Source organism: Theobroma umbraticum, unplaced genomic scaffold (assembly GCF_002168275.2).
Source record: "Theobroma umbraticum cultivar Fairchild unplaced genomic scaffold, ASM216827v3 scaffold_147.0, whole genome shotgun sequence".
Taxonomy (NCBI): domain Eukaryota; kingdom Viridiplantae; phylum Streptophyta; class Magnoliopsida; order Malvales; family Malvaceae; genus Theobroma; species Theobroma umbraticum.
The window spans coordinates 2,308,474-2,321,563 of NW_018397259.1; the positions used below are offsets into that span (position 1 = coordinate 2,308,474).

At 34.8% G+C, this 13,090-nt stretch overlaps 2 protein-coding genes across 3 annotated transcripts; one reads left to right on the plus strand and one right to left on the minus strand.

Moving 5' to 3' along the window:
* The first annotated feature begins 408 nt into the window (after positions 1-408).
* LOC110415831 (Peptidase S41 family protein) lies at positions 409-6,427 on the plus strand. Of its 2 annotated transcripts, XM_021427577.2 has the most exons (12): positions 410-840; positions 942-1,023; positions 1,637-1,767; positions 1,993-2,079; positions 2,568-2,646; positions 2,907-2,995; positions 3,534-3,569; positions 4,021-4,140; positions 4,272-4,358; positions 4,444-4,593; positions 5,422-5,529; positions 5,913-6,427. In XM_021427577.2, the coding sequence occupies exons 1-12, from the start codon at positions 502-504 to the stop codon at positions 6,156-6,158; spliced, it is 1,554 nt and encodes a 517-aa protein (XP_021283252.1). In that variant the 5' UTR covers positions 410-501; the 3' UTR covers positions 6,159-6,427. The 2 variants fall into 2 exon arrangements, with proteins under 2 accessions (XP_021283253.1, XP_021283252.1); XM_021427578.2 differs by lacking the exon at positions 1,993-2,079 and having other exon boundaries at positions 409-840.
* Positions 6,428-9,868: 3,441 nt separating this feature from the next.
* LOC110415407 (3,9-dihydroxypterocarpan 6A-monooxygenase-like) lies at positions 9,869-12,018 on the minus strand. The gene is made up of 2 exons (XM_021427054.1): positions 11,059-12,018; positions 9,869-10,704 (listed from the first exon to the last, which is right to left on the minus strand). The coding sequence occupies exons 1-2, from the start codon at positions 11,977-11,979 to the stop codon at positions 10,060-10,062; spliced, it is 1,566 nt and encodes a 521-aa protein (XP_021282729.1). The 5' UTR covers positions 11,980-12,018; the 3' UTR covers positions 9,869-10,059.
* Positions 12,019-13,090: the final 1,072 nt, after the last annotated feature.

The window sequence follows — 13,090 nt, forward strand, 5'->3', positions numbered from 1 at the left end:
ATTTTATCTTGTGCTTTTAAAAGGAAAAAAAGAGAAAATATTGAAATTCTCATTAAAAAAATGAGGAAATAATTTTTTAAAACGAAAATAATTTTAAGATATTTGGCAAAGAAAAAAAAAACATTTCCTTTTCAAAATGTCAATTACAAAAAATAAACACACACGTGTTCAACTTTTGCACAACTTGTTTTTATTTTTTTATTTCTCTATTTCTGTTGCTAAATAAAATGCTTTTCTTTTTGTTTTTGTGAAAACAGTCTTGGATTCTTCTTTCCTCAGGAACTCAAGCACGCAACGCAACAGATCTCATCACCACAAAAAATTCAGTAAGATTCATGTGGGCCCGCACCCAGCAGATTCCCACCAGCAAAAAAATAACGGTCAACAATAAAGGAAACCCCTTCCCTCGCCTTCTTCAGCTCCTTAAAAACTTGAACATTTACTCAGAATCCAAACATCATTTTTTTTTTTAATTTCTTTCATTGTAGCTGTAAAAGAAAAATGGAACCTCTCTGCTCAAATTTTGATCTCCTGAAATCCTCAAGACCCACTTCGATTCCACTTTTTTCAAATCGATTGTCGTGCTTAAATCGTGGCATTGTAAAAAAATTAAGTGTGTCATTGCCTTGTGCTTCATATAATCATGGCCCTAACCAGCATCAAGCGGTTAAGACAGAGGCTCCTTTGCCACAATCCAACGGTCCTGATTTGATCAAGTCAATAACGAAAGGGTTTGTTGGTTTTGCTGCGGCGGCCACGGCTCTGGCCTCCGTTTGTTCTGATTCTCCAGCTTTTGCGGGGTCCCTAACCGTCGCTTTTCCTGTTTCCCGCACTGAAGAGGTGATTCATTTGTAGTTTTTTTGTTTTAGATATTGTACACTTTGAATTGGGTTATGACTGTTGAAGTCAAATGTCTGAGTATAGAAAGGTTTGTCTGCTAGGTGAATACAGTGCAAAGAACTCTTGTGGAAGCTTGGGGGTTGATAAGGGAAACTTTTGTTGACCCAACATATAATCATCAAGGTAATTCGAATGTTTTGAGTTTTTCATTCTTTTTATGTAAATGAGGAATTTCCATGTCTATCTCCAATAAGAAGTTATATGTACAATCCCTTTTACTGCTTGCTTTTGTTTGTTTCCAGAAGCAAAAAGCAAAAAGTATGTTTTGGATGCAGAAGCAAGCAATCCTTTTTTTGAAGAATTAAGCATTAACAATTTACTATTCTAATGGCAGAATTAATGGTTCTGCTTTTATGTAAGAATATATGTTATATTTGGTACCATATGTTAGTCAATTGTCCATTTTTAATCAATTATGGTTTTAGAAATGCTTTACTGTCCAAGTTGTATTAGAATTAAACACGAGAAGGAAATGACCTTGAAGTTTGGATCTAATAATGTCACCTTCCATTGTGTCTGTCAAAGTGTTCAGGTGCCTTGAACAGTTAAAAGTCCTGAGATGGAATTCTTAGGCCTGCAAATTCCTTATGGATAAGTAGGTTGTCATAAAGGGTTGGGGAAGGGGAGGAATATATACGAAAGTACTATGCTTATTTTGTCCCTTCCTTTGGTTGTTTAGGAACCAAGGAATTTTGTATAGTGAGTAAACGAATTCTTGAGAGTTATTGTGTTGCAGACTGGGATTTGAAGCTGCAGCAAACAATGGTGGAAATGTTTCCCTTGAAGTCAGCTGATGCAGCATATGGTAAAATCAGAGGAATGCTTTCAACTCTTGGGGATCCCTTCACTCGGATTGTCAGTCCAAAGGTATTACAATCAGCTTCCTTTGGTACTTCAGTTTAGCTAGCATAGTTTTATACAGTAGTACACAAAAATACAAGGAATATGATGCGTGATTCAGTTTGCTGTCATTTCATCCTGGCTGCTCCCAAGGATACTCAATCTTTGAGATGACATTATTTTACTGATTGATGAATATATTTCATGGGATTAGTATAGTGCTCTATCTAATGACTATTTTTTCACTTTTAGGAGTACCAAAGTTTTAGAATTGGAAGTGATGGAAATTTGCAAGGAGTTGGCCTATTCATAAGTGTTGAACCAAAAACTGGTCATTTGGTTAGTAACACAAATTTAATTGTTTTCATCATTCTTATTACCTGTGCCAGATTGACTTATGGACTCTCCTTAGATATAACTTCTCCTTTCCTAATAAAATTTTCTTCTTTACCTATGTTAGATCAAAGCTTAAATTGTTCTCTTTCTGGAGGAGTTCTAAAAAATTTAGGGCTTTCCAGTGACAAGCAATTTAAATTTGTTTAGTTCATTAATATAATTCATTGGAGATGGATTGCTTTGCTTCAGGATTAATGGAAATTGATTACTATGAATTTCTTTTCAGCGACTTTTCAATTTTCATTCCAACTGTTCATGTGGCCAAACAATGAAAGATTCTCTTTACAGTATTATGTTTTTTTTTTTTTGCTTCATTATTTGTATTCTGCGGTTGAAATTTGATATTCAATCATGTGTCTCCCAAAATGTTTCATATTTGGCATTAATCATAAATGATGCATTGCCATTATAATTTTATTTAAACTATGCAGGTTGTTTTGTCTTGTGTAGACGGTAGCCCAGCTGCTCGTGCTGGTATACAAGAGGGAGATGAGTTGATTGAAATTAATGGTACATAAGTTATTAAGCTTCTACCTTTCCTCTTCCAGGGTTACAGCGTATAATTTTATTTAATATATTGTGACTAAATGTATTTAGGACTTGGTCCATTGAGCTGTTTGTTTTATCATTTCAAATCCTGAATTAAATCCAGTCTATCTTTCTTTCTTGAAGACATGATTTATGAGTGCAAAGTCTCTTCCTTTCCAAATGTTGTCTTTGCATTCAAAACTTAACTCTCTTAACTTTATATGCTGTTTTTGCGACTTCAGGGCAGAGACTTGATGGTGTCGATAGTGAAGCAGCAGCCCTAAGGCTCAGAGGCCAAGCTGGAACAACGGTTACAGTAAAGCTCCACTTTGTAATTATCTATTCTCATTCTCTGCAATGTAAATAAAGATTAAGTTATCTTGAGTGACCTGCATAAACCATGATCTTTCTTACCTTGACAGGACATGCAGTGATTTGAGATCATGCTCTTTTATTTTCATTGCATTCAGCTCATATACAGACATGACCTGTGCATCCAATTAAAATAATGAGTGAAATAAAGAGAGTTGGAATGTTCTATCCTTCCCTTTGTCATGAACTATTAGTCATAACCTCTTTGCACTCATAGTGGATCTAATGCATGCTTCTTCAGAAATCTGGTCCTATGAATACTCTAAGCACGTGTAAGATGGCAATTTACCACTCCTTTACTTGGTTGAACCTAACTGCCTTCCTTATGTCCCAAAAACATGCAATCTAGCACTGTGAAAGTGCCATAGATGTTTGTATCTGTTTTTCATTATCCCAGTCTTATGTTTCATTTAACTTTGAATTTTTTGTATAACTTTTGCTAGCCAAAGAATTACCAAAAATGCTTAAAGTAACAAATCCGATGTTCTTTTCTCCAGGGAAAAGATTCAGGAAGTGGTTCTTCTATCAAGGAGGTAATAAACCATTCATTATGCAGGCAATACTGTGGTGTTTATCAAGGCTCCATTTGGTTGTTGCTTTTGCTGCTATATATATATGTATGTATGTATGCATGCATGTATGTATGTATGTATGTACAAACGCACGCATACATGATTAAAAATGGCTAACCAATCTTGTTTACTTTTGTATTCAAATGTCTTCATGCTTTTTGCTTCTAGAAGCAAAACTTAAGGCTTCGTTTGGTTTATGCTTTTACTAAGCACAAGTGATTATTGCATGGAGCCTCTTGCCTATTGAAATTTTACTGCTATTGATTGGCTTCTTAACCTTTAGAAAAGAAGGTTGAAATTTTCAATAATAGAGCTGTGAAATTTATGCATACACAACCAGATTATAAATATCATAGAATTGTTTTATACTTTTTGATTAGTTAATCTTGAAACATGGCTCTTCTGCTTGAAGGTCAAACTACCTCGTGAGTACATTAGGCTTTCACCAATATCCAGTACTGTGATCCCTCATAGAACCCTAGATGGGCGCCTAACAAAAACTGGTTATGTGAAGCTGTCAACATTCTCACAGGTAGTAATCCATTAACTAATTTTTTGTGCATGCAAAAAACTTTGTGAAAGAAATGGTCCATAATCATGAATTGTGATTGTCTATTTTACTAGCGATGAGTTAATAAGAACATTCCCTTTCCTCTTTGACAGAGTGCTGCTACTGATATGAAGAATACAATTCATGATATGGAGAGCCAGGGTGTACATTCATACATACTGGATTTGCGGAACAACCCAGTTATTTTTCACTCCTATTTTTGTTTATTGAAGATTTTTTTGAGGGAATTTCTCTCCTTAAATTTTCTCTCAAATCTTTGTGCAGGGAGGTCTAGTTAAAGCTGGACTTGATGTTGCCCAGATATGGCTAGAAGGGAATGAGACTCTTGTGAACACAATTGATCGTGATGGGCAATTGTCACCCATCAACATGGTGAATGGCCATGCTGTAACGCATGATCCTCTCATTGTTCTTGTGAGTGTCAATGCTTGACATTTAAAATTTTCCTAACAGGAACCCCCTAGTTAATTCATCTTTTTCTGTTCTTTCTTTCGGTGTGTGTGTGCGTGCGCGCGCGCGCGTGTGAATGTGCACATAAGTGCTCTGAAGAGTATATTGTTTCTGGTCATATAATTCATGTTATTGCTGGAGCACTGGTGCAACTAGTCTTGGTATAATGCAAACCTTATCAGATCTTGCATCCATTATTGATTTTACATAGTTGAACAAATCAAAAAATTCCTCTATTTGTGATCTACTGCAATTGAAGGTGGAAATTGTAACCTAGTCCAGGTTAGCATCTCTGAAAATGGAAAGGTTTTTAAACAATTCATTTATTAGTAGACAGGTCAGCTGGAACATGATAAATAGTTGTGATGTGTAGCTTGCCTGTTCAGTCAGCCTAAATCAAACTAGTTTATCTTTTTCCTTAATTTAAAGATTTAACTTTGTAATGTTTTGTAACAAAGATTAGAAATAAATTGAGGGTGGGTAAAATTCTACACAATATGAATTTGACTTATCTGTTAAGAGTGAGGATTGAGTTTGACAGATGCTTAAAAGCATCACAATGTCTATGACTCATACCTGCATAGCATACCACATCGATCTTCTCCAAATTGATATCCTTTTAGAATGTTTTGCTAATTTTTGGTAGATTGTTGCACTCTCCTGGAAATTTCCTGCTGAATCTTGGAAATTTGTAGGAAAATTCTGAATGTCTTTTGCAATTGTTATATTTTTACTCTCAATTATGCCTTGAAAGTTCTTAACAGCAACTTCTATCTTTATTATTTGTAAAAGGTGAATGAGGGAAGTGCAAGTGCTAGTGAGATTTTGGCAGGTGCGCTACATGACAATGGTCGGGCTATCCTTGTGGGCCACAAAACTTTTGGCAAAGGGAAAATTCAGGTATGTTTAATTTTCAATTGTTAAAAGTAATTCATCTTTCCGTTGCTCATCTCATTACTCAGGACATTGGTTAAAACTGGTGGTTAACTATTCCAAAAGGATTGCACTCAATTGAAACTTGGGAGTACTGTCAATGCGTGTGATTAAATTCATTTTGGCAGCATAACCCCTGTTCTTGAATGGCTGACAATATAACCCCTTTGTTGAAGTCTTGAATGACTAGTTTTAAACCTACAAGTGATAGATCCTATTCCAATTAAGTTTTCTAAGAGTACTTGAATGTTATTCATTACTGAACTTGGCCTCTAACTCTGTCAACTCTAGATGAACCCTTAATTGTTCAAAGCTTATTTGGCATTGTTTCTGAATGAGTTTTGCTGCAGAGTGTGACAGAACTGCATGACGGATCTGCTCTCTTTGTTACGGTTGCAAAGTATTTATCACCTGCTCTTCATGACATAGATCAGGTTGGCATAATGCCTGATGTTCAATGCACAACTGACATGCTTACATCACCCAAGGGAACATTGATGGAGAAAAGCTCAGTTTCATCTCTGGAAGCTGATTCTTGCATCATGGTAGCAGAGCATGAGTTGGACATTCAAGAGTCCAAAGGAACAGCTTCTTGAAATGCATAATTGTGCAGGAATCAAACTTTTAGGTCCTAGAAACAAGATGTATATATCCCAAAGGAAGAAAATAAACTTTATGTTGTAATCACCTTGTACATTTGATTGTAACTTGTATATTGGTACGACTTAGATTAAACATTGCACTGCTCCTGCGACTTGCATGAGCCAGGCCCATATGCTGGGGAAAGTAGCAAAATCTAGGCAGATGATTTGTATGCATAATTAACCACACATTAATGGGGAAAGAAGTCGTTTTCATTTTTTCATTGTTCTTTGTTTTTAACTTGCAAGCAGTTCTATCAATTCGGCTGCATATGCTGGGGTTCATCACTACATCTATTCATTCCAGCGGTATATATTGGGGTATGATTGGAATGTCTTTACTAATGGGAGAATCAGGGATGGGTTATTGTGACCATGGTGTAAATAGTGGAAGAGAGGATCCCTTAGGGCATTGCACTTGCCCATGCTAGCATATCAACAGATGCCCTGATTTTGTCTGAAAGAAAGATAAAAGGACATCTAGCTACAGCTTCTGATAGATAGTACAATCCTTAAAGGAGAGGCACGTTAGCGAGGAAATCATTATTTTCCTCAGGATTCCTCTAGATAGAGATCTGTCGTAATTAGCCATGGCAATAGGAATTATGTCACTATCTAACTGGAATCCTATTCCACAACTTGCTCAGCCAATACTTCCTGCCAAGCTTCGCGTCTATTATTTGTCATTCCTCATACCTTTGCTGTAATTGCTCTGTGATGACAATAACGCCACCAAATAACAGGGGATAAACACCTGCAACCATTGCATAGAGCAAGCTGAGTGCTCAACATCCAGCCTATTTTTTCAGTCAAATTCATAGAACTTTTCTAAAACCATCCTTTTGCAAGAGAGAATGATATGGTTGCTCTTACTCCTCATGGCAGTGATAGAGCATATAAGCTTACTACAACTGCAGTGTTCCCGTGTGGTGTACATGGAAACATATCCCAATTGTATAATTTTATTCGTTACTTTCATCCTACAGCCAACTCGAGCGCTGCTGCGTCTTAGCTGCATGAGAACATAAATTTTAAGCTCCTGCAACTTAGAGGCAGAGAAAACACACCCAATGTTAGCCCCCATTTTCTACTTCCACATCTGTTGATTGTGTGATTCCACCATGATCAGAGTTCACTACCTTCATTTTCTGTGGCAATCAAAAGTTCAGAACACACGATAAAGAAGATTATCAGTAACAAAACATTCTGTGTGGCAGATGCTTCTGAAGATAAAATAAGGGAAGAGATAAAGGCTACTGTATATGGCCACTGTTTAGTTGGAAATGGCATTGATATAGCAAAAACAATATACAAAATAAAGTCTTTCTCGCTTGAAAGAACTTGTTAAGTAGCAAATATCCGATCACTAAAAATATCTTAGACAACAAATATAATTATGAATGCACAAAATAAAATCACAAGAAAATACATGATTTTTTAACGTGGAAAGTTGCAAGTTGATAATAAATACACATGTGACCATATTGTTGATACATCGATTAAAACATAAAATATTTGAATGGTCCACATAATGGATGTATAGGTCTATATATATCACACTGAATATGTTCCAAAAATGTAATGGATCCAATCCAAACTTTAACCAGTGATGGTCTTATAATTAATTTACCTTGAAAGCATGTAACACATGAGAATTCATTAAATGAAAAAATCTTTTAGGCTTTCAATGGATGACCATATGAATTTTTAATAATTTTCACATCATTATTGATTTGGGATGACCTAACTAATCATGCCAAATATTAAAATTATTAGTAAACTTCTAGTTTACTATAGCATAAGTTTTAATCACTTTAATTTTTGTGTAGTACATTCCAAAGGATAAAACAGGTAAGTTTTTCAATACACACTTTTTACCTAATATAAAAGATGTAATGTAAAGGTATTCAGTATCTTTTTCATTCGTTGTCTCAATATAATATCCATTTAAACAAATATCTTTAAAACTTAATAAGTTTTTTTGAGACTTAGTAGAAAATAATACATCTTTTGTTATAAACTTTATTCCTCCAAGTAGTAAAATATTGAGTTTTCTGAAGCTTTTAATTAATCTTGTACTACCAAATATGGTATTGACATTAGCTTTTTCTACTGTCAAGTGAAAAAAATATTTCTTATCTTTAAATATAGTATGTGTTGTAATACTATCTATTAGACATATGTCTTCATCATTGATTTTAGATCTAACTAGATGAATGTCCCTATTTTCCTCAAGAAAATAAAATATATATAGTAAGAAACTTACATAAAAGAACATTAAATATAAACTTTGTTATTAAAACACAAAAAAAAATCTTCTTAATAGACATATTAAAACCCATTAACTTCTTAATAGAGTTATATTAAACCTACCGAGTTTTTAATAAAGTTGTACTAAAACACGTCATCAAATAATTTAAAATTTTCATTATCAAGATTTTCATCACCAATCAAATAATCAATTAGTTCTTTAAGATGGGCAAAAAAATCAACAACATCCAAGTGTATTATATCAACTTGGCTATCATCTTCAACAAAATTTGTTTTGATATTTTTTCCGTTATCTTTTAGTGATGCTTGATAAAGTTTAACAAGATGTTTTTGCATATGATAGGTGCATGACCAATGGCCTTTCATGACACATCGATAACAAATATTTTCTATATTCTTTTCACTTTATCTATCTTTGTCTTTTTCTTGTATCTCTTTACTGTTCATCCACTTCTAACGAGTCTTTTTATTATCACAATAATAATTTGTATAACTATCACGATTGCGATAATTATGATAACCTCTTCCACATCCACAGTTATGACCATGATTATGACCACGACCATGATCAAAATTTCTAAATGATGTTGCATTCTCTTCAAGAAATGGAGCATATCCAGTTGGGTGAAATTAATGATTTTTATCAATAGCTCGTTATTTTCCTCAACCACAACAAGACATGAAATTAGTTCAGAGTATATCTTAAACCTTTTTCACGATATTGCTACTGCAAGAGCACATTTGAGGTGTGAAAAGTAAAGAATGTTTTTTCTAATAAATCATCATAAGTCACCTTTTCTCTACCCAATTTTAGTTTAAAACTAATTCTATATAATGCTGAGTTATACTCACTTACAGTTTTTAAATCTTGTAATCGCAGATGCATCCAATCATATTTTTGACAAAATATAGAGACTTGATCCAACACAACAAAAGAATAAAATTATATTTGGATTTTTTTCAATAATTTAAGAGCTTTTTTGAGTTTTATGCCAAGAATAATTAACAATAGATAAAATTTTGTTGATAATTAGCAAAGATATTTTGTTGGAACTGCCTTATCGGTGGAATTTTTTGTCCATAATTATAGTCCTTTCCAAAGAATTGATGTTAACATAATAAAAAATATTGTCGCTTATTCCAATGGAATTTTTTCATTAAAAAATTTTGATTGATTTTCAATAACAAGCAGTGGCGTCGACTTTTTCAAAGATGAAGTTTCCAATAGAATGTTCCAACATTAAAATTCGGTTGAAAAAACCGTGGATAAAGAAAGGATTGACTAATAGATGAGATTGAATTAATTACATGATGTTGGAACATCACTCTTATCCATCTCAGATTTGCACTCATACTTAAAGATGAAAACGAAAATTCAGGTCCCATGAAAACAGTTTTTTTTTTAAATGATAAACTATCTATTTATTCTTCAGCACATGTGACGACCATGTACTGGATTATTATCGATTATTGTCTACAGAAGACTTATTTATTAAACAAGTAGTAAGCATACATAAAGTGATTTAATCTAAACCCTTATGGACTGTAGCTAGATTACTGGTCGCACGCTCAAACCCAAATGAATCTAGCTTTCTTCAAATGGATTAAATTGTGTGACAGGATAACACACAAAGGGGCTTGCCATTGCCAAAGTAGCGGCAAACCCCGATGCCTCTCTCATATCAACCATTTCTCCACCTTTGACTTTCCAATCAAAGCACTGAACCAAGGCTCCAACCGTTGCATGTGCGTTTGCCAAGGCAAGCGATGCTCCAGGACATACACGCCGCCCACTACCAAATGGGAGGTAGTCGAAATTCTGTCCTTTCATTTCCATTAGCTCCTTGTTTGAGTTTAGATTGGTGTTGCCCATAAACCTGTCTGGAATGAATTCATCTGGATTATTCCATGAATTTGGGTCCCGCATGATGGAGTAAAGGTTGAGAATGATCCGACTCTTGGACTTCAAATAAAAGCCGTCGATCTGGCAGTCTTCGTTGCTTTGTCTGAGGAGAGTAACTGATGGAGGATGTAGCCTTAGGGTTTCTTTCACAATAGCTTGTAGGTAAGGGAGATTTTGCACGTCTGATTCTTCGATCAATCTGCCAGGCCCGACCACTGAAGATATTTCCTGTCTCAGTTTCTTGAAAACTAGTGGATGGTTGATGAGCTCTCCCATGGCCCATTTAACTGCTATTGATGATGTTTCAGTTCCGGCCATAAACATGTCCTGTCAGATTCACAAATTTTAATTAATAATCTACTTCACCTGTCATTAGATAAATTATTGTGGCTGCTATAATTAATTATGGTTTTGCAAAAGATTTTCCAAAATTAAGTATATTTGATTTTTAAATACTGGAAAAGCTTGACTTAGTCTAAGGGGAGGATTTCAAATAATATATAATTAGTAGGTATGTGTTGAGACTTACCCTCTTGGATATCGTTATTCTACCAATATTTAAAAAGAACTTCAGAGAAACAACAAAAGAATAATTAAGAAACACATCCACGAGGGAAAAGCCGAAAAAAGAAAGCAGGATTAACATGGTTCAAGCCTGAATTTCAAGGAATTATTACTTACTAGGAAGAAGGCCTTGATGTCCTTTCGGCTCAACTTGACTTCAGCACTTGGGTCGTTGCAAGTCTCCATGACGATATCCATTAAATCGCTCCCTTTTCTATCAGAACCATTCTCTTCATGTTTCTTCATGATGTCCTCAACCAATCTATCAAACTTCTCAAGTGCATTTTTGAGCTTTTTTCCATAGCCAAGCAGGTCAAATTTTCCCAAGTGGCCTAATATGTCTCCTGCACTTAATTTTCCTCCAACCACAGCTAACTCCTCAATCAACTTCTTGATCTTCTCTGCTTCGTCAGCATTCTCCCAGGGTCGTGTGCTCATCGCCATTCTACAAATTACATTGTTCATCATGGACATTAGTGGCGCACCCAGATCGCAAAACTCTCTTTCTTTAGATACCTTGATAAGATATTCCAAGAGTTTCGCCCTCTCTTGCTCCCGAATATGGACAAATTGATTAAGCGTCGAGTTAGAGAGAAGTCTGGTCATGCAAAGCTTCTTCAAAAACCGCCAATACGTGCCATATGGTGCAAGGATAAAATCAGATCCATGATATATATTGTATTCAGGGGAACCAAATTCTGGACGGTAGACGAAATTAAGCTCCTGGGTTTTCAAGATTTCTTTGGCAAAATTGGCGTTGGAGACCAGGACACATGTTGCTGCTCCCATTTGAAGCTGCAAGAGCGGGCCATAATGAGTGGCTAGGCTATGCAGTTTCTTTGGAAAACTACTGGAGCCTAGCAGCAGGTGATGGAGGTGGCCAATGATGGGTAGACCTGGTGGGCTCGGAAGGTGCCGAGCGGTGGGGCGTCCATAACTGGACAACTTCTTTGGAAGGGACCGAAGGAGATAGATGCAAATGAACGAAACTAAGAGCAAGGAGCCATAGTAAAGAAGTCCATCTTTAGTAGTGGCCATGCCTTATCAAGTTCTAAGAGATGTAGATTCTATCTATGCTCGGAGGCTATTTATCAAGTTCTAAGAGATGTAGATTCTACCTATGGTCAGAGGGTATGAGCCACAATTTATTTAATTATGTGGTCTAGAGACTAAAAATGCATCATTTCGTTTTCTAATACGTCAAAAGTAAATAATTTCTTTGGTCAACATTGAAATAGCTCGCCTTTATAAGGAAATTATCAACATTAACGTGATAAGAAGATGGCAGCATGTGTGGCTGGTGGAATCGCCATCGCTTTATTTGGTTGGAAAGAAAGGCCATTCAGGGAGACGAGGGAAGGCAAGGAATAGAGTAAAAACATTAATGGATAAAAATATCCTTCATTAATTTGAAGAATTATCATATTATATAAAATACACTTTATTATTATAAAATAAATCTAAAAAAAATCTAGAAGGAGTAAAACATAACTATAAGAGAAAGTATTTAGAGAAAAAGAAAGCATTTAGAAGGAATAAAAAAATCTTATTTAAGTATGTATTTACAAATGAAGTGAGAGACCTATTTATAAGCCAATAACCCTTTGAATTATAATCTTAATCTAATTCTATATAAAAGTTCAAATTAGATTACATTTCTTATATTTTGCCTGTTGGGCTGTTTGACTTGGTATACACTTCTTGAGTAATAACATAATGGATATTCACATATTTGTTCATAACACTCCCCCTCAAATATTCATTGTATTAAGAATATGCCTCATTAAAACCTTACAAGGAAAAAACCTTATGGAAAAAAATCCAAGTAAAAGAAAAAAGTATATAATCGTTTCAAGAATATGCTTTTGAAATACCACCTCATTAAAAATCTTATCAAGAAAAACCAAGTAGAAAAAACCATGATGAAAGAAAAAAGTACAGTGCATGTTTTACTCTCCTGATGATTGCATTATAGAGATATTTAAAATGATGCATTTCAATCTTTTATACCAAGTATTCAAATATTTCAGTAAAAAAGGCTTTAGTGAACAAATCTGCTAGATTGTCAATTGACTGAATTTATTGAACACTAATTTCACCTTTTTCTCAGAGATCATGAGTGTAGAAGAATTTTGACGAACTATGTGAT